This window comes from Ornithorhynchus anatinus, chromosome 2 (genome assembly GCF_004115215.2).
Source record: "Ornithorhynchus anatinus isolate Pmale09 chromosome 2, mOrnAna1.pri.v4, whole genome shotgun sequence".
NCBI classification, from domain to species: Eukaryota; Metazoa; Chordata; class Mammalia; order Monotremata; family Ornithorhynchidae; genus Ornithorhynchus; species Ornithorhynchus anatinus.
In genome coordinates, this window is record NC_041729.1 from 104,270,118 (window position 1) to 104,293,509 (window position 23,392).

Consider the following 23,392-nt stretch of genomic DNA (forward strand, 5'->3'; position numbering starts at 1 on the left):
GTGGGACAGGGATTGGGTCTGAATCTGATTAACCTGTATCACACCCCAGCCCTTAGAACAGTGCTTGGCAAATACCATTAGCTCTTAACAAAAGCTCTTAACAAATGCCATTATTATTAGGGCTGGTACCAAAGAACATTCACAGCTCTTTGATGGCATGTCATATGATTCTAAGCTTGTTGCGGGGAGGAACCGTGTCTTCTGTTTGTATGTTCTGAAATATTCTGGATTCTTCAGAGTGTGTCACCTTCTCTCCATCTAAACGGTCATCCCTCTGTTCCAGGCACCGGTCATATTCTTTCCAGATTACTGCATTAGCCTCCTCACTGGTCTTTCTGCTGTTAGTCATTTTCCTCTCCAATAATATGTATCTTATGTAGATATGTATCTTATGTATCGTTTAGACTGTGAGCCCATTATTGGGCAGGTATTGTCTCTATTTGTTGCCGAATTGTACATTCCAAATGCTTAGTACAGTGCTCTGCACATAGCGCTGAATAAATACTATTGAATGAGTGAATGAATCTTATAGAGTCTCTTTCTCCCCTGACCTGTAATTTGTCTCAACAGATTGCTAACTCTAGGATCCTTGAGGGCAGGAATCTTCTCTTCTATCGCTTTGTACTGTCCCAAATGTTTTCTATAATGCTCTGCCTAGAGTAGGTGCTTAATAAATCCTACAAAATGAATGAATCTGTGGGGCTGGTACGTGTGAGGCTCAAGGATGGTGTAGCTTCCCTGGGCTGTAGGGGCCCTAAATCAGAGTGTAATGTAATTGGTATGTATTTTCAGCCCTCAGGTCCTGAGCCAGTGTGCAAAACTGGACTCTGTAGGAAGGGGAGATGCCAGCTCAGAAAGCCTGTTCTCCCCACTGATGAAGCCCTGGAAATGATCCCACCCCCTCAGTTTGAGGCTTAAGCCCATCTGTTTGTTAGGCTAAATTAAACTCCCTCCTTGGGAATAAGGGGGATAAGCCATAGAAAGTAATTCATTCAGTCATATTTATTGAGTGCTTACTGTGTGCAAGGCACTGTACTGAGTGCTTGGGAGAGTACAGCACAACAACAAACAGACACATTCCTGCCCACAACGAACTCCCAGTCTAGAGGGGAAAGAGAAGCAGCGTGGCCTAGTAGTTAAAAACATAAGCCCGGGAGACAGAGGACCAGGGTTCTAATCTCGGCTCCTCTGCTTGCCTGCTGTGTGACCTTGGCCAAGTCGCTTAACTTCTCTAGGCCTCAGTTTCCTCACCTGTAAATTGGAGATTCAATACCTGTTCTTTCCTTCTGACTTAGACTGTGAGCCCCACACGAGACAGGGGCTGTATCTGACATGATTAGATTGTGTCCTCCCCAACTCTTAGAACAGTACTTGACACATAGTAGGAGCTTAACAAATACCATAAAAAAAAATTCGAGCCCAATTTTTCCCATGCCCAAAGTTATCCCTGGTGTAATGGGGCCCTTGGGGAGGAGCAGTGATTGTGGCACCACCAGGGGGTTGTTCTGAGCAGCGTTGTTGACGTTTTTCTAATATATTTGTTTGTGTGTACACTTGTTAAGCTCTTACTGAGAGGTGGGCTAGATAGAAGATAATCAGGTTGGACACAGTCCCTTTCCCACATGGGGCTCATTGTCTGAGTAAGCATTAGAGCTCACACAGGGCTCTAATGCTTACAAAACTCCTGCAGTGAAATCGGCCAACCCCTCCTATTATCCCCAGAAAACCCTTGAATCATAGAGTTAAAGCGTGCTCTCTTGGTTCCCCTAGCGCTGGGTTTAAGGGGCGTACTCAATGCTGAAGTGCAGCGCTGTGATGCAAAGAGAGCAGTTTCCTGCCAAACTCACACCTACAATTCTAACCCTCCCCAGTGCAGGTGAGTTCTCCTTTGACCCATGTTCCTCAGAACAGCTCTTAGTGGTCTGAGAGAACATTATTGCTCGTTCATTCCATGGTATTCGGTTCCGTCGAGCACCTATTGTATATAGACTCCGGGTCGAAGGGCAAGGCTCCTGCCAGTGAGATTCTTTCCACGATTGTGTCACATTGAAAATGTCTGGCGGGATGGTCCTTCCCCTGCAGTAAGGTCCTCGAGGTAGGTCCTTGAGGTCGGGGATCCCAACCGTCACTTCTCTTGTATTATAACTTTCCAAGTGCTTAGAACAGTGCTTTCTCTGCATACAGGAAGCACTTAATAATTACTCTCAATTGACAAGGATTGGAGTTGATTTTGAAGTAGTGGTGATGGTCCATTTTGAATCATTCACATCCTGTTCCCTTGGGCTCAGTGACACGCAGTCCAAGATGTCTGGCAGGGATGACAGATGCCGACTGCGGTCATGGAGTACAATATCTCTGAGGCCACGATAGCAGTAGACACCACTGTGCCTTTACCCTTTGTGTAAGTAATAATGATTGTGGTGTTTGTTAAATTCTTACCTTATGCCAAGCACCGTACTGGGCAGTGGGATAGGGGCAAGATCATCAGGTCAGACCCAGTCTTTTTTCCACATTGGGCTCACAGTCTAAGGCAGGAGAATGGGGATTTAATCCTCATTTTTCTGATAAAGAAACTGAGAAACTGAGAAGTCAAGTGATTTACCTAAAGTCACCCAGCCTACAGATGGCAGAGCCAAGATTAGAACCCAATCGATTATTTGAGTGCTTATTGTATGTATACCTCTCAGGCCCAGAGAAAAATGCTCTTTCCACTAGGCCATGCTACTTCTCAAGTTATTGATGATACAGGCGTGCCTTAGTAAGGTTTGGGGATTTTTTCTCTTCCTTCAAAAACCAGGGGAAAAGCTAATCCAAGATCAACAACAACGCTCAGAAGGCCCTGTTTTTCTCTGCCCAACTCCAGACCGGAGCTGGAAGATATCAGGGGCATCAGAGCAGAGCATGTGCGGGGGAGGGTGGTCTCTTCAAGGGGGCATTGCAGTTTCGCCAGATGGTCCCTCATATCTCGGGGCAGGTTCGGGAGGACTGTTCTCTGCAGTTAATTGTCTGACTGCGAAACCATCCTTCTACCGCCCCAGTTTCACTCGACAACACGGGGCAGACTGGTTCCTGTCAGCAGGAGGACTTTTGGCCTGACCCAGAAAAGGGGACTCGAGGGGATTCTCCTGCTTCTGCCCGATGCTGGGGAAAGGGGGAAGGACCATAATTTAGATACGGTTTCTGACCCACAGGAGGCCGACAGTCTAACAATAGAATGGAAAGTGGGTGTGGAGAAGTAAGTAAAACTTGTTGCGGTCAGGGAGCGTGTCTGCCAACTCGGTTGTTTTGGACTCTCCTAAGTGCCTAGTACAGTGCTGTGCACAGAGTGAGCTCTCAATAGCATCCTTGATGGTGCCGGAAAGACTGAATTGACAAAAATGATAATAAAAGAGCAGATGAGGGCAGCAGTAAGAACAACACGAACTACTGTGCATTATGGCCAAAGCAGTTCTCAAGTTGCTACCTGCTCCGACAGCCGCAACCACCGGAGCTTTTTAGAGAAGTGCGTGGCCACTGCTGCTTAGACTGTGAACCCGTTATTGGGCGGGAATTGTCTCTATATGTTGCCGTATTGTACATTCCAAGCGCTTAATACAGTGCTCTTGCACATAATAAGCGCTCAATAATTACTGTTGAATAAATGCTGCTCCAGTGTCCATCCAGCAGGACCCCCCAATTACTCTCCCTCTCTTCAAAGCCTTATTGAAGGCACATCTCCTCCAAGAGGCCTTCCCTGACTAAGCCCTCCTTTCCGCTTCTCCCACTCCCTTCTGCGTCACCCTGACCTGCTGCCTTTACTCATCCCCCCACCCAGCCCCATAGCACTTATGTAGTACATATCTGTAATTTAGTTATTTATGTTAATATCTGCCTCCTCCTGTAGACTGTAAACTTATTGTGGGCAGGGAATGTGTCTATTTATTGTTATATTGTACTCTCCCAAGCTGTTAGTACAGAGCAGTGCACACAGTAAGCGTTCCGTAAATACGATTGACTGACTGACCGACTGTCTGACCCCACGGTAGGGAGGCCACGTGTCTCTCTCTGGCCAGGCCCCGGCTGGCTCGCTCTCAGGAAGAAATTTTAAGCCCTTAGGAGGATTGGGTTCAGTTTAAAGGAACGGCCTTGCTGACCTGGCGGATGGTGGTCACCTTTGAAGCTGTGGGGTTTGTGGGAGTGTGAACGGGCGTGGTACGTGAGCGATAGCCAAACAGCTGCCGAGGAGCGAAGGGTAGAGGCCGGCCGGGAAGGAGAAGTGGTTTCCAGGTTAGCTGCAGCCCAGCTTCAGAGAGTGTGAGTGGGGCTCCGAGTGGCTGGGAAGCCTGGTGGTTTACCACCACACAGCTGACTGGCAACAGACAGGAGCGGAAAGGGATTTTTGAAGGAAGCCTTAGGACACTCCTTGACCAACCCCTCATTTCCTCTTTCCCCTCTGTGTTGACTGTGCACTTGGCTGTGTACTCCATAGGCACTTTGGGTACTTCCCACAGCCCTTATATCCATATCCTTGTATGCCACCTGTAATTCATTTTCATGTCTGTTCCACCCTGTAGACTGTAGGCTCTTTGTGGGCAGAGATTGGACAGTGGTGTGGTCTAGGGGAAAGCACCTGGGAGATAAAGGACCTGGGTTCTAATCTCGGCTCCGCCACTTGGCTGGCTGGACAACCTCGTGGCTCAGTGGAAAGAGCACGGGCTTAGGAGTCAGAGATCATGGGTTCTAATCCTGGCTCCTCCACCTGTCAGCTGTGTGACTTTGGGCAAGTCACTTCATTTCTCGGTGCCTCAGCTTCCTCATCTGTAAAATGGGGATTAAGACCGTGAGCCTCACGTGGGACAACCTGATTACCCTGCATCTACCCCAGCGCTTAGAATAGTGCTCGGCACGTAGTAAATGCTTAACAAATGCCAACATTATTATTATTTAACTTCTCTGGACCTCTATTTCCTCAACTCGAAAATGGGGATTCAGTACCTGTTCTCTCTTCTACTTAGACTTTGAGATCCATGTGGGACAGGGACTGTGTCTGACCCGATTAGACTGCATTTACTCTGATGCTCAGAACAGTGCTTGACACGTAATAAGCACTTAACAAATGCCATTATTATTACTTTTATTATGCTTACCGGCTCTGTTGTGCTATACTTTCCTTAGCGTTTAGTTCAGTGATCTGCACACAGTAAGTACTCCATAAATGCCATCGATGGGCTGATTGTCTGCAAGGCCATGCCAGGGGTTGAAAGCCTGCCACTCCAGCCAACCGAGAGGCTGTCCTTATGGGAGAAGAACGTGAAAGGTGCCGTCTTCGGTCTTTCCAGCCTCTACCATGCTCAGTCACCACCGAGAGCATTCTCTTCCTCTCCAAAGGCCTCCAAGAATGCAGAACATATGCTGATATTGCAGACAGACTAAACCTTTTGTCAGGCCTCATCATGGTCGTAATAATAATAGCGGTATTTAGCGCTTACTATGTGCCAGGCACTGTTCTAAGCACTGAAGTGGATACAAGGAAATTGGGGAAGACACAGTCCCTATCATCGGACTCGCAGTCTTAATCCCCCTTTTATGGAGGAGATAACTGAGGCCCAGTGAAGTGATTTGCTCAGGGTTACAGAGCAGACAAGTGGTGGAGCCGGGATTAGAACCCAGGTCTTTCTGACTTCCAAGCCCCTGTTCTATCCACTAGGCCACGCTGCTTCTGAAACTCAGGTGACCCCCTGCTTGTGGGGAGTTTGAGAGAAGGCTGCTACTGTGCCTGGCCTTTCTGGCACTCTAGAACGAGATGTTCATCCAACACCTGTCCTGGGGCTGTTGGAGAGGCGAGAAATGCCTCAGAGAAGCAGCGTGACTTAGTGGATAGAGTCAGAGGGTGAACTTGGGTAAGTCACTTCTCTGTGCCTCACTTTCCTCATCTGTAAAAGGGAAGTTTAATAGCTTGTTGCCAACCCTTTTCCTACCCTCCCCCTACCCTGGAACTTCTTCCCCCTCCATATCCCCCAGACTACCACATTCCCTGTTTTCAAAGCATTATTAAGGTCACATCTTCTCCAAGAGGCCTTCCCCGATTAAGCCGTCTTTTCCCTGGCTCCCTCTCCCTTCTGTGTCATCTGTGTACTTGGATCTGTGACTTTTAGCATTTGGGCATTTGATATTTGCCTCATCCTCAACCCCACAGCACTTATATATTGTAAATACTTATAGATTACATGTTATATAATATATATTATAAATTATTTATATTGCTCTCTCTCTCCTCCTCTAGACTGTAAAATCACATTGTCTGCTAATCCTGTTGCAGTGTACTCTCCAAGCGCTTAGTACAGTGCTGGGCACATAATAAGCGCTCAATAAATACCATTGATTGATTGATTCTTTCTCCCCTTAGAGCCCGGTGGGACAGGAACTGTGTCTGACCTGATTATCTTCTATCTACCCCAGTGCTTAGCATATAGTAAGAGCTTAGCAAATTCCACAATTGTTATTATTTAGATTGCATTTTTCGCAGCAGGCAGGGCAGGCCTCCATCAGAGTGACCAACTCATGGCAATCAATCAGTGGTATTTATTGAGCACTTACTATGTGTAGAACAATGTACTAAGTGCTTAGGAGAGTACACTATAGCCAATTTTGTGGAAAAATTCCCTGCCCATAAGGAGCTTTTGGTCTAGAGGGAGTCCAAAGGAAGCTCTTTCCCCTGGGTTTCAGGTCCAGTTGGAAACAGGGTGGCTGGGCCACAATAATTGCTAGCCAAGTCTCGGCTCCCGGCCCCACCATTTGTCTGCTATGTGACCTTGGGCAAGTCACTTAACTTCTCTATGCCTGTTACCTCATCCGTAAAATGGGGATTAAGACTGTGAGCCCCATGTGGGACATGGGCTGTGTCCAATCAGTTCAGCTTGTATTTAGTACAGTGCCTAGCACATAGTATGCACTTAGCAAATACCATTAAAAAGTCAGAAACAAGACAGTAAACTTGTAATACTGCACAGTAATCTATATGGTTCTATTTTGCAGAGTGTCATTATCATTTAATGTTCATTGAGCACTAACAATGATCTAAGTGGGCTTTGAACTATATAAATAAAATATGTGGAGCAGCTTGATCAGCCTCACCGGATCATGATTTTATAATTGGGTCTCATATAAGGAACCTCTTTTCTCTTGCTATAGCCTTTATAGATGAAAGCCAAACAAGGAAACCAAATCCATTGTATCAACCATGTGACGTGGCCCTCTCTGTCTCTCTAAGTTTCTTGTCCCAAAGCCAGGGAAATCCTAGAGGACGAGGATTAATTATGCTTCTAGCTCCAACTGACTTTGAGGAGCTCCGGTTTCCATAAAGTCCCCAGCTCCGGACTGCTTCTGGGCTCTGTGATGAGCTGTGGTGTGGAAGAAGATAAATCTCTGCCCCCAATCTTCCCTGAATTCCCCAATCAGGGTTGCCAGACCTTGGTGACAAAGGGAGGAATCCACCGTACTGGAATTGGCAGTGAGACAGTGACCTTGTCTTATGGTTTTTTTGAGCCATTACGACAGCCATAACCAGGACCTCCTACCCCCTGAAGAGCTGGATGGTGGGGTAGGAGTCAGAGAGTCAAGGTTCTAATCCCTGCTCCACTTGCCCGCTGTGTGACCTTGGGCCAGTCACTTAACTTCTCTGAGCCTGAGCTAGTTGCTGGGCCAGGACTGGTCTTGTAGGGGTAAACGCTTAGTACAGTGTTCTGCACACAGTAAGCACTCAATAAATATGATTGAATGAATAGAAGGAGAGGAAGGGCAGCAACCGAAGGAGAGGAAGACAGTGGAAAGAGCACGGGCCTCTGTGGCGGGAGGGGTCAGAGGACCTGGGTTCTAGTCCTACCTCTGCCACAGAAGCAGCATGGCTCAGCAGATAGAGCATGGGCCTGGGAGTCAGGTCATGGGTTCTAATCCTGGCACCACCACTTTTCACCTGTGTGATCTCGGGCAAGTCACTTCATTTCTCTGTGCCACAGTTACCTCATCTGCAAAATGGGAATTGAGACTGTGATGAGATCCATGTGGGACAGACCCGATTTGCTTGTATCCATCCCAGTGCTTAGTACAGTGCCTGGCACAGAGTAAGTGCTTAACAAATACTACAATTATTATCTGCTTTCAGCCACTCAGTGAGCTCTCTCCCTCCTACCTAACCTCGCTGACCTACTACAACTCAATCTGCACATTTCGCTCCTTTAACACCTACCTACTCTCTCTACCTCGATCTCATCTCTCCTGCTGTCGACCCCTTGCCCACACTGTCCCTCAGACCCGAAGTGACTTGTCACAGAGCAGACAAGTGGTGGAGCCGGGATTAGAACCCATGACCTTTGACTCCCAGGCCCGTGGTCTGTTCACTACGCCACGAGCGGCAGGCAGACGTCAACAGGCAACGGAGACGTGGGCATCGGACTCGACCCTGCGCGCAGCCAGGCACATTCCGCTTTCCACACTAAAGGAATGGACGGTTTCTAGGTTTCTGTCCCTGCGGCCATTTGAATTCTGGGTTTCAGGTTTCGGGGCTCTCAGCTTGCTCTGTGAGAGGGCAACAGGATGTCTCTCTCCTCTGCCTTTGTCAGTGTTGGTGTCACTGCCTGTTTGAAACAGTTCCTCTGGCCTGATTTAGCAAGGTTTCCTGGTGGCATTTTTGTGGATCTAGTTATAGGCCCAGGGCATGTTACTTTTGAAGGATTAAGTTCGTTGGGGGTGTCCATGTCTTTCCTTTGAAAAAAAGAGACACATTGAGTTGATGAAGCTTCAGACTGTAGTTTTGATTTGCCAGATGATTTAAAAGGGGACTTTAACCCAGGCAATTCTAATCTCAGAGAATGCCTCTCTCTTTTAAAAAAATGCTTAACCTCAAAACTTTTCTGTATGAGTCCTGGGATCTCTGCTGTTATTTCAGTCAATCGTATTTACTGAGCAGTTACTGTGTGAAGAGCACTGGATTGAGCACTTGGGAGAGTTGGTAGACTCGTTCCCAGCCCACACCGAGCTTAGAGACTAGAGGCGGATACAGACATTAAATATAAATAAATATATTACAGATATATGTATAAGTGCTGTATGGCTGGAGGCGGGGGGGTGAACAGAAGGTGCAAATCTAAGTGCAAGGGCGATGCAGAAGGGAGTGGGAAAAGAGGAAATGAGGACTTAGTCGGGGAAGGCCTCTTGGAGGAGATATGCTTTTAGTAAGGTTTTGAAGGTCTGCCGGATATGAAAAAGGAGGGCGTTCCAGGCCGGAGGCAGGATGTGGGCGAGAGATCGGCAGCTAGATAGATGAGATCGAGGTACAATGAGTAGGTTGGCCTTCGCGGAACAAAATGTGCGGGCTGGGTTGTAGTAGGAAAACCGTGAGGTAAGATAGGGGCAAGGTGCTTTAAAGCCGATGGTGAGGAGTTTGTGTTTGATGCAGAGGTGGATGGGCAACCACTGGAGATTCTTGAGGAGTGGGGAAACATGGTCTGAATGTTTCTGTAGAAAAATGATCTGGGCAACAGAGTGATGTCTTCCTAGACTGAGCTCCCTGCTTTTCCCTCTGCTCCCCTCCACCCTCTGCTTCTCCCCCCACCCCTTCCCCTCTCCTCAGCTGAGCCCCCTTTCCCTCTGCTCCCCCCCCAACCCCATCCTATGCTCCTTCCCTCCCCTCAGCACTGTGCTCATTTGCATATATTATTTATTACCCTATTTATTTTGTTAATGAGGTATACATCCCCTTGATTCTACTTACTGTGATAATGTTGTCTTGTTTTTGTTTCGTTCTGTTTTGCTCTGCCGTCTGTCTCCCCCGATTAGACTGTGAGCCCATCATTGGGCAGGGATTGTCTCTATCTGTTGCCGAATTGTACATTCCAAGCGCTTAGTACAGTGCTCTGCACATAGTAAGCGTTCAGTAAATACTATTGAATTGAATGAAGGTGTGGATTTATGTGGGGTGAGAGAAGAAGCAGGGAGGTCAGCAAGGAGGCTGATGCAGGAATAATAATTGTGGTATTTGTTAAGCGCTTACTCTGTGACAGGCATTGTACTAATAACTCGGTTAGATACAAGCTAGTCAGGTAGGACATAGTCCCTGTCCTACTTGGGTCTCACAGTCTTAATCCCCATTTTACAGATGAGGTAACTGAGGCACAGAGAAGTGGCTTGCCCAAGGTCACTGAACAGGAAAATGACAGAGCCGGGATTAGAACCCAAGTCCTTCTGTCTCTCAGGCCTCTATCCATTAGGCCAGGCTGCTTCTCTAATCAAGGTGGACTTGGATTAGCATGGTAGCAATTTGGATGAAGAGGAAAGGATGAATTTTAGTGATGTTGTGAAGGTTGAACTGACAGCATTTGGTGACAGATTGAATATGTGGGTTGAATGAGAGGGATGAGTCAAGGGTAACAACCACGGTTAAGGACTTGGGAGTTGGAGGATGCTGGTGCTGTCTACAGTGATGGAAAAGTCAGGGGAGGACAGGGTTTGGGTGGGAAGATGAGCTCTGTTTTGGACATGTTAAGTTTGAGTTGTCCACGGGACATACAAGTAAATCTGTCCTGAAGGCAGGAGGAAATGCGAGACTGCAGAAAAGGAAAGAGATCAGGGCTGGAGATGATGTGGGAATCATCAATATAGAGATGGTAGTTGAAACCAAGGGAATAAGTGAGTTCTCCAAGGGAGTGAAGTGTATTTGGAGAAGAGAAGGGGACCCAGACCAAACACTGAGGAACTCCCTCCATAAGCGGGTGGGAGACAGAGCAGGAGCCCGCGAAAGAGACTAAGAATGAGCGGTCAGAGACACAAAAGGAGAAGCCGGAGAGGATAGTGTCAGGGAAGCCAAGGTTGGATAATATTTCCAGAAGAAGGGGGTGGTGGACAATGTCTAAGGATCTGAGAGGTCGAGGAGGATTAGGATGGAATAGAGTCTGTTGGATTTGGCAAGAAAGAGAACATTGGTCACCTCTGAGAGGGAAGTTTTTGTGGAGTGAAGGTGTTGGAAACCAGATTGGCAGAAGTCAAGGAGAGAATTGGAGAAGAGGAACTAGAGATAGCAGGGAGAGAGAACTTGCTGAAGGTGTAGGAGGGAGATGGGGCCATAACTGTGGGGTCAAGGAAGCATTCTTTTAGGATAGGGAAACATGAGCATGTTTGAAAGCAGTGAAGTAGCCAATGGAGAGCAAACAGTTGAAGATGGAGGTCATTAAGGGAAGAAGTGGAGGGTAAGTACTTCTGTAAAGGTGCAAAGGGATGAGTTTGGAGGTCAGACGGAAGGAGTGGATTTTGAGAGGAGGCAGGAGATCTCCTCTTGAGATACTGCTGGGAAAGGTGGGAGAGTTGAAGAAGGTGCAGGAGGAGGTCATCTTCTAGACTGTAAGCTCCTTGTGGGTGGGGAACATATCTGTTATATTGTGTGTTCTGTTCTCTCATGTGCTTAATATGCACTTAGTAAATATGATTGCTTGATTTTGAATTGAAAGCAAATGCACCCCATGTGGGGTAGAGGTGTAGGGGAGGATCCGGGCAGCGGGCTGTAGCAACAGGAGATTTGTCCAGGTCACAGGGGGAGTGGGGCAGAGGCAAGGGGTGGTTCAGATAGGGTACTCTTGCCCACTCAGTAGGTTCAGTGTTCAAATATAGAGGCAGCCTATCTTGCTTTTAAAGTTACCTATGAAAACCATTTCTTTGTGCTTGGAACATGTGGAGGCATAACTTGTTTTATACTAGTTTCAGTACTCGTGTTTCTGGTGCAGTGTGACGTCAGGCTGTTGAAGGGTAATTTCTAAAATTAATTAAAGAGAAGACGTTTGGTTCCCGAGGGCTCCATTTTTGGATTCTCCCACAGACTGGGCTCTGAGAAGGTGTAGGTGGTGGGGCCGCCTAAATCTGGGTTGCTTTTGCTCCAAGCCATTTTCCCAAAGTGGGTCATCCCAGGTGGGGGGTCTCCGTGGCCAGGAAGCCTGCATGGGAGGAGCCAGCAACCAGAACCCTGGTAATAATAATAATAATAATAATGATTATGGTATTTGTTAAATGCTTACTGTGTGCCAGACACTGTATTAAGTGCTGGGATGGATACAAGGTAATCGGGTTAGACACAGTCCCTGTCCCACATGGGGCTCATAGTCTCAATCCCATTTAACAGATGAGGTAACTGAGGCACAGAGAGGTGAAGTGACTTAGCCAGGCTTACACAGCAGACAAGTAGTAGAGCTGGGATTAGAACTCATGATCTTCTGACTCCCAGGGCTATGCCCTATATTGGACATCCCTGGAAGTCGCAGAGGGGTCTGGCCATCTCTAACTAATGTTTGATCCTCTTGTTTTTTGCTCCCCCCTTGCTCTTTACGCCATCTCTTACATTCTCTCTCTCTCATGCTCTCTCTCTCTCCCCCCCCCATCCAGAAGGGTGGTGAGTTAGCCAGACTATCCAGGTTTGTCAGCCTACTGTCCGATTATTGAACTTTCCATAATCCTGTCCAATGGTACGCTGCGTAACTGAGGTCGAGACGTCACTATTTCCCTTTCGCTTTCAGAGGGTTAAGTTTGAAATGTAAACACTTCAGTGCCAATCTAGGTGATGATTGGTCTCCAGAAGCCAATAGCAATTGGATTTTAGTTCTATTTTAGTTGGTTCGAAAGGGAGCATTTGCAGGTTGGGAAAACCTCTTGCTTTTTTTGATGAGGAGTTACAGAAGAATTTGATGCCGTTGATATGAATGAATCAAAGTGTTGATTTAACGGGAAATCTCCTAGGACAATGATAATTTAGGCAAGGGTGGTCACCTTGTTTTTCTCATGGAAATGTGATTTTCCTAAGCAATACGAGTACACCCAAGTTGGTAGCAGGACAAAACGAAATGAGACCTCCCTCTTTCACCAAACTTTTGAAACCACATCTCCAAGTCCCTGGAGAGAAGCATTCTAGAAATCAAGACGCTCATTGCGATGACTCCTCAGACCGAGAAGTTTATTGTTCTATTGTACTCTCCCAAGTGCTTAGTACAGTACTCTGCACACATTAAGCGCTCAATAAATATAATTAAATGAACGAATGAATGAAAAGTTTTTGATTTCAGTGAATTCATTCAATTGTGTTGAGAGCTTACTGTGTGCAAAGCACTGTACTAAGCACTTAGAAAGTACAATTCAGCAATCAAGAGAGGCAATCCCTGCCTGCAACGGGCTCACAGTCTAGAAGCAGGGGGACAGACATCAAAACAAGGAAACAGGCTTACTATTTATATAAATAAATAGAATTATAGATCTGTACGAATATACATAAGTGTTGTGGGGTGGGGAGAGGAGGGTAGAACAAAGGAAGCGAGTCAGGGCAGTGCAGAGGGAGCGGAATCTGAGAAAAAGGGGGGCTTATTCTGGGAAGGCCTTTTGGAGAAGGTGAGCCTTCAGTAGATCTTTAAGGGGGGGATGAGTGATTGGCGGATTTGAGGAGGAAGGGCATTCCAGGCCAGAGGTCGGACGTGGGCAGGGGTCGAAGGCGGGACAGGCGAGAACGAGGCCCAGTGAAGAGGTTAGCAGCAGCAGAGGAGCGGAGTGTATGGGCTGGGATGTAGAAGGGGAGAAGGGAGGTGAGGTGGAAGGGTGCAAGATGATGGAGAGCTTTGAAGCCAATAGTGAGGAGTTTTTTTGCTTGAAATGGAGGTTGATAGGCAACCACTGGAGATTTTTGAGGAGGGGAGTGACATGCCCAGAATCTTTCTGTAGAAAGATGATCCGGGCAGCAGAGTGAAGCAAAAATTGAAGTGGGGAGAGACAGGAGGTTGGGAGGTCAGAAAGGATGCTGATGCAGTAATCCAATCGGGATATGATGAGTGATTGTATTAATGTGGTAGCGGTTTGGATGGAGAGGAAAGGGCGAATCTTGGTGATGTTGTGAAGGTGAGACAGGATTTAGTGATGGATTAGATATATGGGGTGAATGAGAGAGTGGAGTCATGGATGACCCTAAGATTGTGGGCTTGTAAGACGGGATGGATGGTTGTGCCGTCCACAGTGACGGGAAAGTCAGGGAGAGGACACGGTTTGGGAGGGGAGATAAGGAGCTCTGTCTTGGACATGTTAAGATAGCGGAAGGACATCCAAGTAGAGATATTCTAGAGGGCAGGAGGAGATGTGAGCCTGAAGGGAGGGAGAGAGAACAGGGGAGGCAATATAGATTTGGGTATCATCCCCGTAGAGATGATAGTTGAAGTCGTGGGAGTGAATGAGTTCACCGAGGGAGTGAGTGTAGTTGGAGAATAGAAGGATGGACCAAGAACTGACCCTTGAGGAACCCCTACTGTTAGGGGATGGGAGCCGGCAGGAGGAGCCCACGAAGGAGACTGAGAATTGAATGGCCAGAGAGATAGGAGGAGAACCAAGAGAGGATGGAGTCCGTGAAGCCGAGGTTGGATAACATGTGGAGGAGAAGGGGACGGGCCACGGAGTCAGAGGCAGCTGAGAAGTCGAGAAGGATTAGGAAGGAGTAGGAGCCTTTGGATTTGGCAAGAAGGAAGTCATTGGTGACCTTTGAGAGGGCGGTTTCAATGGAGTGGAGGGGGCGGAAGCCAGACTGGAGGGGTTCCTGAAAATAGTTGGAAGAGAGGAATTCAAGGCAGCGAGTGTAGACGACTCACTCCAGGAATTTGGAAAGAAAGGGTAGGAGAGAGATGGAGTGATAACTGGAAGGGCTGTGGGGTTAAGGGAGGGTTTTTTTAGGATGGGGGAGACGTGGGGATGTTTGAGACAGAGGGGAAGAAGCTGTAGGAGAGTGAGCGGTTGAAGATGGAAGTTAAGGAGGTGAGGAGGGAAGGAGTGAGAGTTTTTATAAGGTGGGAGAGGATGGGGTCTGAAGCGCATATGGAGGGGGTGGCACTTGAGGGAGGAGATCTCCTCTGAAGATACTGCTGGGAAGGATGGGAAAGTAGAAGAAGGGGTCGAGAGGAGGGGGGAATGGAGGAGGGGGAGGGGTGATTTGGGGACCTCAGACCTGATGGTGTTAATTTTCCTAATGAAGTAGGTGGCCAGATCATTGGGGGTGAGGGATGGGGGAGGGGGAAGAACAGGGGCCTGAGGAGGGAGTTAAATGTCTGGAACAACTGACGAGAGTAATGGGAATGGGTGTCAATAAAGGAAAAAAAATTGTTTTGCCGGACATTCGTTCATTCATTCATTCAATAGTATTTATTGAGCGCTTACTCTGTGCAGAGCACTGTACTAAGAGCTTGGAATGAACAAATCGGTAACAGATAGAGACAGCCCCTGCCCTATGATGGGTTTACAGTCTAATCGGGGGAGACAGACAGACAAGAACAATAGCAATAAATAGACTCAAGGGGATGAACATCTCATTAAGACAATAGCAAATAAATAAAATCAAAGAGGAGAGAGCAGAGTTAAGGCAAGAAAGGACAAGATTCAAGTGGGCAAGGTCGGGCTTATGTTTAGATTTCCGCCAGCAACATTTAGTGGCTCGAGAATAAGAGCGAACGAGGCGGACAGTGCAGACGATCCAGGGCTGTGGGTTAGTGGTGTGAGAGCGATGAAGGGATAGGGGAGGGGAATGAGTTGTTGAATAGAGAGGGTGGAGTTGAGAACATCTATTTGGTCATCAAGAATGGGTAGAATGGGTATGGAGGCTAGGAGAGGTGTGATGCTCTGAGAGAGATGGATGGGGTTGAGAGAGCGGAGGTCTCTGTGGGTAAGTAGTACAGATTTACGGGGAGGAGGAGTTTGAGAGAAGAGGCAAGTGAGAAGGTTGAGAAGGTTGTGATTTCAGAGTTGGTGAGGGTGGAGATTGTACAACAGTTAGAGATGATGAATCAGAATCAGACGTGGTATCCTCTGACGGGAGTGATTCTGGGCAGTTCTGAACCGGGACCAAATTTTACTAGATGCCATCTTTCCCGATCTCCGCTAACCATCGGTTTCCCTTCCTCGCAGATCCTGAGTATGCTTCAACGCCATGGTGCCCTGACACGGAGACTCTGTGGCAGCCCCCTCCGGTCCCACCCGTGGCCCGCAACGGCCACGCCAGAAGGCACAGCACGGCCTCCGACAGCGGGGACACTGGAATCGAGACCTCCTGCTCCGACAGCTTGGAAGGTGAGTCCAAACAGTAGGGACTCCTTGCCCGGGCTCCTGGCCTGGTGGCTTGCGGTCAGAGAACGCGTCTACCAACTTTATATGGTCCCCCTCCACCCAGTTGTTTAATACAGTGCTCGGCACACAGTAAGCACTCAATGCTATTGATGATGATGGTGGGTTTCTGGAGCCGCCTGGGTGACAGAATAAATATATATATATATATATATATATACATACACATTGAGAGAGAGCAAGAGTTGTATAAATGTCTATATATAGACACATTTATGTACATATGTATGTATTTGTGTTTGTTAATTGCAGAGAAGCAGCGTGGCTCAGTGGAAAGAGCCCGGGCTTGGGAATCAGAGGTCATGGGTTCGAATCCCGGCTCTGCCACTTGTCAGCTGTGTGACTGTGGGCAAGTCACTTCACTTCTCTGTGCCTCAGTTACCTCATCTGTAAAATGGGGATTAAGACTGTGAGCCTCACGTGGGACAACCTGATTACCCTGTATCTACCCCAGCGCTTAGAACAGTGCTCTGCACATAGTAAGCGCTTAACAAATACCAACATTATTATTATTATTATATTGTACTTTCCCATGTGCTTAGTCAGTGCTTTGCACTCAGTAAGCACGCAGTAAATACGAGTGAATGAATGTGTGTGGTGTTCATTGTGGTATTCATTGAGTCATTGAATAATTGTTCATTGAATAATTATCTCAATAATTCATTGAATAATTGTAGTATTTGTTAAGAGCTTACTATGTGCCAGGCATTGTACTAAGCACCGGGGTAGATCAGGTTGGACGCAGTCCCTGTCCCACATGGGGCTCACCCACTTAATCCCCATTTTACAGATGAGGGAACTGAGGCCCACTAGGCCAATCTGCTTCTCTGGGTCTCTCAGAATGAAATTTGGGGTGGGCCAGCTGTCAGAGGTCATTTCCTGATGGTATTTGGGGTCAGATTAAATGACTCAGTCCATTGTTTACTAGAAGAATTTCATTTGCTGTAGTTTGGCTTTTTTTTTTCCCGAACACATGATTGATTCGCAGCTCTTGTGACACTTTATTAAAGTAGTTTTTTTCCCTCTTTGTCTTCAGCAGCAGTGGCAAGTAATTTCTGAACACTATAGTGAGAAGCAGTGTGGCCTAGTGGATAAATCACAGGGCTGGAAGTCAGAAGGACATAGGTGCTAATCCTGGCTCTGCCGCTTGTCTGCTGCATGATCTCGGGCAAGTCGCTTCACTTCTCTGGGCCGCAGGTACCTCATCTGTAAAATGGGGGTTAAAAGTGTGAGCCCAATGCGGGACAGGGACTGTGTTCAACCTGGTTAGTTTGTATTTACCCCAGCGCTTAGTTACAGTGCCTGGCAAAGAGTAAACACTTTACCATAAAAACAAACAAGAGAGTTGGAATGCAGTTCTAAGAACTTGACCTTGCTCTAGGCACTGTTCCCCTGTTTAACAGGTGATAACCCATAGGAGAACTCCTAGTTTCACATATGCAGGATAAGGCGAAGGAAACATAACATATAGAAGCCTGAGGCCTTCCTTTTTAGGGAATTCTGGACAAATGATAGTGCCATTCTAATAGGCTTTTATTATAATGGGGAGAATCATTTGCATATGTGTTTTCCATTCAAATGCCAAATCATGTTGGGTGTGATACAGATTATAAATTAGTTATGCTTCCTGCCCATTGGCCTCATAATCAACATTCAGTAGAAAGCCATCCCTCACAAACACACATGGGAAGAAAAGTTGCACCAGGCAAGAAATTTTTAGTTGTGGGGCAGAAGTCAGAAAGATAAGACCCAAACCAACTTGGAAGCTTATTTATGTATATCTATAATTCTATTTATTTATATTGATGGCCATTTACTTGTTTTGATGTCTAGATTGTAAGCCCGGTGTGGATAGGGATTGTCTCTCTATTGCTGAATTGTACTTTCCAAGCACTTAGTACAGCGCTCTGCACACAGGAAGCACTCAATAAATACGATTGAATGAATGAACACACAAATCCTTGCTTTATTAGACTAAACATATTTCCCGAAATATTTTCAGCCGGAAATGTTTCTGTTGCTTTAACCGGCCTGTACCTCTTTCCTCTCGTTCCTTTTGTTTTCTCCCTCTAGGATGTGCTTGTAAAATTTTGTTCAGTTTTCCATGAGTTGGGTGTTTTTGTGTAGTATTAGTGTTATTGTGGCTTTTTACAGAGTACATATTTAACCCCCTGAGGTAAGAGGAGCAGGTATTCGGTATAGCCATTTTAGTCCACAGGATTTTTACACTGTTGGATGAGATGAACCAGCACTTCAGAACCTCAGGTTTTACCATTTTGAACTGGGGAAAAGCCTTCATAGACACTTTATGGCTACACCTGGTGCCATTTTCAAATTGGCTTGAAAAGGGCACACACTTTTCCAGTCTCGGAAGTGGTTTTGCTGTTTATTTTGCATTTTAAGAGGGTGATAGGATGTGTGTATGGGAGATGGTGGAGGCTGGAGTTGCCCTTCATACTGTTGTAAAACTAACAGGCAGGTTTTGGGATTTTCTGCCTTCGGAGCAGGCATATGCACTCATGAACGTTTGTCTCCCGTCATCCACCCAGGTCCTTCATAGTGGCCTAGTGGAAAGAGCATGGGTCTGGGAGCCAGAGGACCTGGGTCTAATCCCAGCTCTGCCAGGTGTCTGCTGTGTGACCTTCTGACTCCCAGTACAGTGCTCTAGCCATTAAGCCATGCCACTTCTGCTTTTTGAAGAGGAAGTAGCCTATAGTTCATTTTTCAGAAACGTCTCCATCGCAGAACAAAGGCGAGACGGAGAGTGCGCTGTCCCAGTTGGGAGTTCTGGGGTTTTCTGGCTGCGCTCTAGTTCCTTTTGCAGGGATGGATGCAGCCCAACCCCCCTCCAGTCGGCAGACTCCCCCTCCTCGGGCTGTCTTTAGGCTCTGGCAGCTGGCGTGCCTCGCCTTGCACGCCTGCTTCTACTCCCTCCCGTCTGCTGCCCACCGTGTGGTTCGAGCTCCCGCCGCCACTCAAGTCGGTCAAAGAGGTTGGCTCTGGCCCACACTCAGCCTGACAGCGTCTTCGGTCCAGACCCAGAGCGAGCTGCCGGATCGCTGGTTGGCCGGTGGAGGTGGTGGGCGTGTTGGGCAGCCAGTTGGCATCGTTGCTGCAGTCACTGGCCTCTCTCTGCTGGGCATTGATGGACAGTCAGAAGAAGTGAAGGACATGATTCTTAGCCCCCAGGAACTTCTAAGAGGAATGGTCCTATCAGAAAGAGCATCAGAGAAGATAGTCTGTGTAATTCAGGCTACATCAGTCAGTCTGTCATATTTACTGAGCGCTTACTGTGTGCAGAGCACTGAACTTGGGAAGGGTACAGTACAACAGAGTTAGCAGATACGATCCCTGCCCACGACGAGTTCAGAGTCTAGAGGTGGAGACGGACATTAACATAAGAAAGTTATGGATATGGACATGAGGGAGGAGTGAATAAAGGGAGCAAATCTAAATGCAAGGGCGATACAGAAGGGAGAGAGAGAAGAGTAAATGAGGACTTAGTTGGGGAAGGCCTCTTGGAGGAGATGTGCTTTGCTTTTAATAGGGTCTTGAAGGTGGGGAGAGTGACTGTCGGATAAAAAGAGGGAGGATCTTCCAGGCCAGAGGCAGGACGTGGTTGGAGGCGAGGTAGACGAGATTGAAGTGCAGTGAATAAATAGGTCGGCATTAGAGGAGCTAAGTGAGCGGTGGCAGGGGGAACCATCGATACCATTGTTCAATCTCTCAAGGGTATTTAGTGAGCACTTAGTCTGTACAGAGCACTGAACTAAACACTTGGAAGAGCACAGTGCAGAAGAGTTGATAGATTCCTCTCCAATAAACGTCTCTTCCCGGCTTTGCACTACAATTTGCTGTATACCATCCTCCAACACTTCCTTAGTTTTGAGTCCCTGGGGATTCCCATAGTTTCTATTTCAGATTTTTCCCTCAGTTTCTTTTTGGTAAACAGTTTGAGAATGCTGTTCAAAAATCTGGGTTTTTAAACTATAGAACACATTTTATTTTCTTTGTTTCTGCTCCTTTTTGTATAAAGCCCTTGCAGCAGAGGTTAATGAACTCTGAAAAACTAAGAAAAGAAGGGTGGTGTTGGGAAACAAGTGCATCGTTGGTGGTATTTTAATGACAAAAAAAGCGAACAAAATGAGTTCTTTTTCTTTTCCTGACTTTCCTCTAGATAGGTTCCTCTGTGAGTGATTTGGGGAGGGTAGTCTATAATCTATAACAAATGGTCTCCTTCTCACTGTTATGCGATAATGTGCTAGGATTTCCTAACATTTCCCTTCATTTTTGTATCTCGATCATAGCACATAGAACAGAGTCCCTGAGGACTCACGGAATCTCGGTGGGAAGTCGAGAAGGGACTAGGCAGAGGAGAAAAGGACTCGCATCCCACAGTAACATGCTCGAATCGTCTTTAGATTCACGCCCCTGCCCCTGGGCTGAGCCAACCTTGAAGAGAAAAACTCTTCAATCCATCAAAATTATTTATTGAGCGCTTACTGCGTGCAGAGCACTGAACTGAGTGCTTGGGCAAGTACATTTTAATGGGGTTGGTAGACACATTCCCAGCTAACAGTGAGGTTACAGTCTAGTCCTCCCCTTCCCCACCTTCACTTGGTGGTGGTTTCTGGCATCTACCCCCATCGTAGGAACTTTCTGCACGCCTCTTTTTTTCTCCTGGGGATTTTCATTTGGGGTTAATAGTCTAGAAGGAGATGTTTGATGGCAATCCGCATGGGATCTTAACACCCTGCAAAGTTCCCTTCCTACAGATCCATAAGAAGCGAGTCAGTTTGAAGTCCAGAAGATTAATTCAGTTCTGGGTTATAGAAAGGAAATGTGGTAATAGGCTATTTTTAAATCTTCTCCTTTGCCTTTTGGCCCCTTGTACCACACCTATAAAATATAATCTCATTGTGCTCAGGGAACATGTCTAAAAACTTTGTTGTATTGTATTCTCCCAAGCGCTTAGTAGAGTGCTCTAAATTAATGTCTGTCTCCCCCTCTAGATTGCAAATTCATTGTGGACAGGGAATATGTCTGTGGATTGTTGTATTGTACTCTCCTAAGCACTTAGTACAGCTGTGCACACGGTAAGCGCTCAATAAATACAGTTGACTGACTGCTCTGCACACAGTAAGCACTCAATAAATATAATAATAATTATGGTATTTGTTAGGCACTTACTATGTGCCAGGCACTGTACTAAGCGCTGGGGTGAATACAAGCAAATTGGGTTGGACACGGTTCCTGTCCCATGTGGGGTTCACAGTCTCAATCCCCATTTTGCAGAGAAGCAGCATGGCTCAGTGGAAGGAGCCTGGGCTTCGGAGTCAGAGGTCATGAGTTCGACTCCTGGCTCTGCTACTTGTCAGCTGTGTGACTGTGGGCAAGTCACTTAACTTCTCTGTGCCTCAGTTCCATCATTTGTAAAATGGGGATTATAAGTGTGTGAGCTCCACGTAGGACAATCTGATTACCCTGTATCTCCCCCAGTGCTTAGAACAGTGCTTGGCACCTAGTAAGCGCTTAACAAATACCAACATTATTATTGTTATGAGGCAACTGAGGCACAGAAAAGTGAAATGACTTCCCAAGGTCACCCAGCAGACAAGTGGCAGAGCCGGGGTTAGAGCCCATGACCTTCTGACTCCCAGGCCTCTGCTCTATCCATGATTGATCGATTAACTGGCTTTTCTCCATATTTAGGCTATTGGTCTGTGCTGAGATTATACTTATTGGGTGCTGGAGCCACTCTTTCCGGCCACCAGCAAGTCATCTGGTCTTCTGGAGCAGGACTTTACCAAATGCCAAATTCTTCAACCAGAAATTACCAAATGCCAAATGTCTTGACTGCAAAGAGTTAATGATGTCCCCCCAGTTGCCAGACTTCCTGGGAGGGGCGTACTAGCTGGAAGAATTTGGTTTCTCACAACAATATCTGTAGTGTTTGACCTGGCAGGAAAGCAATGTTGGATAGTCTCCATTTTCCTGGAGTTATGGCAACCAACAATAACAGTAACTAATGCAAAACTATTTTGATGCTGAAATAGGGCAGCCCTTGACTGGTTGCCCTTTAGCTTTTGAGAACCCAACATTCAGCTCTACATATGAACTACATCAACAATTCATCTTTACTGAGTGCGTACTATATGCAAAGCAGTGTTCTAAGTGGTTGGGAGAGTACAGAATAACAAGAGTTGTTAGACATGTTCCCTCCCCATCATGACCTTACAAGTCTAGAGGAGAAGACGGACATTAATATAAGGATCAGTCTTTTGGGGGTGCAATTTGACCAGAACTATGTTTTTCTTAGTGCCCTTTCCAGTGTCACATGCACCCATGGGTGAATGTCACCTCAGTGACATATTCTTTCTCTCTCACACACACACAGTATCGATTACCTTTTTATTTGCACCCATTCAAGCAACACCCTATGTTAAAGGTGGCTTTCGTTTCTGACAAACTCATTTTTGCTGGAATTCCAAAGTCCTGTATTTTGGGAGGTGAATTTTTATACATTCAAATCTGTGAGCTTGCTCTCTTTAATGTTTTGGACTAAATGAGGAGGAATCACTCCCTTTCAGTCACTGAAGATACTTGTACATGTGAATGACACAAAGGTGGAGGAGTTTTAAACTTGCCCCGAATCTGGCCTGTTAAGAGCATCTTGAGGAATTCAATCATCAAAAATTAATGGGTCCCAAAGAGGATGGAATTCTATTAATTCATTAATTTATAGAAATTTTTGAGAGTACCTGAGGAATTTGAGCAATAAGAACCTGGATACTAAGCCCAGCTCCACCACTTGCCTGCTGTGTGATCTTGGGCAAGTCACTTGACTTTTCTGGGCCTCAATTACCTCACTTGTAAAATGGGATTCTATACCTCTCTCCCTCCCCATTAGACAGTAGGCTCCATCTGATCTTGTACCTGCCCCTTAGTATAGTGCTTGGAACATAGGAATCACTTAAAAAGTACTTATTATTATTATGATTATTGTTATTGACTTAATTGATCCTAGGAAGAAGGGATTCCTTTGGTATTTCAATCCAGCAGATAATCTGTGGAAATTTGTGAACCCAGAAAACAGTTTAGTGACCTTTGATAAGATGACTCTTTCGATTAAATGGGGGCTCTTATTTTATTTAACCTGTTTTTGTGTTGTTTTGCCTGCACATATGAACATCCTCTGAATGAATGCGTCCTTTTCCTGGTTTCAGTACATTGGTGC

General features: G+C 46.5%; 1 protein-coding gene across 1 annotated transcript in view; it reads left to right on the forward strand.

Annotated features, from left to right (window-relative positions):
* Nucleotides 1-23,392, forward strand: part of CEP85L (centrosomal protein 85 like) — a 185,135-nt gene that overhangs the window by 14,802 nt on the left and 146,941 nt on the right. Inside the window, exon 2 of the mRNA XM_029052078.1 lies at nucleotides 15,940-16,101. Coding sequence (XP_028907911.1) covers nucleotides 15,940-16,101 — 162 coding nt within the window. The remainder of the gene's footprint in view (nucleotides 1-15,939; nucleotides 16,102-23,392) is intronic.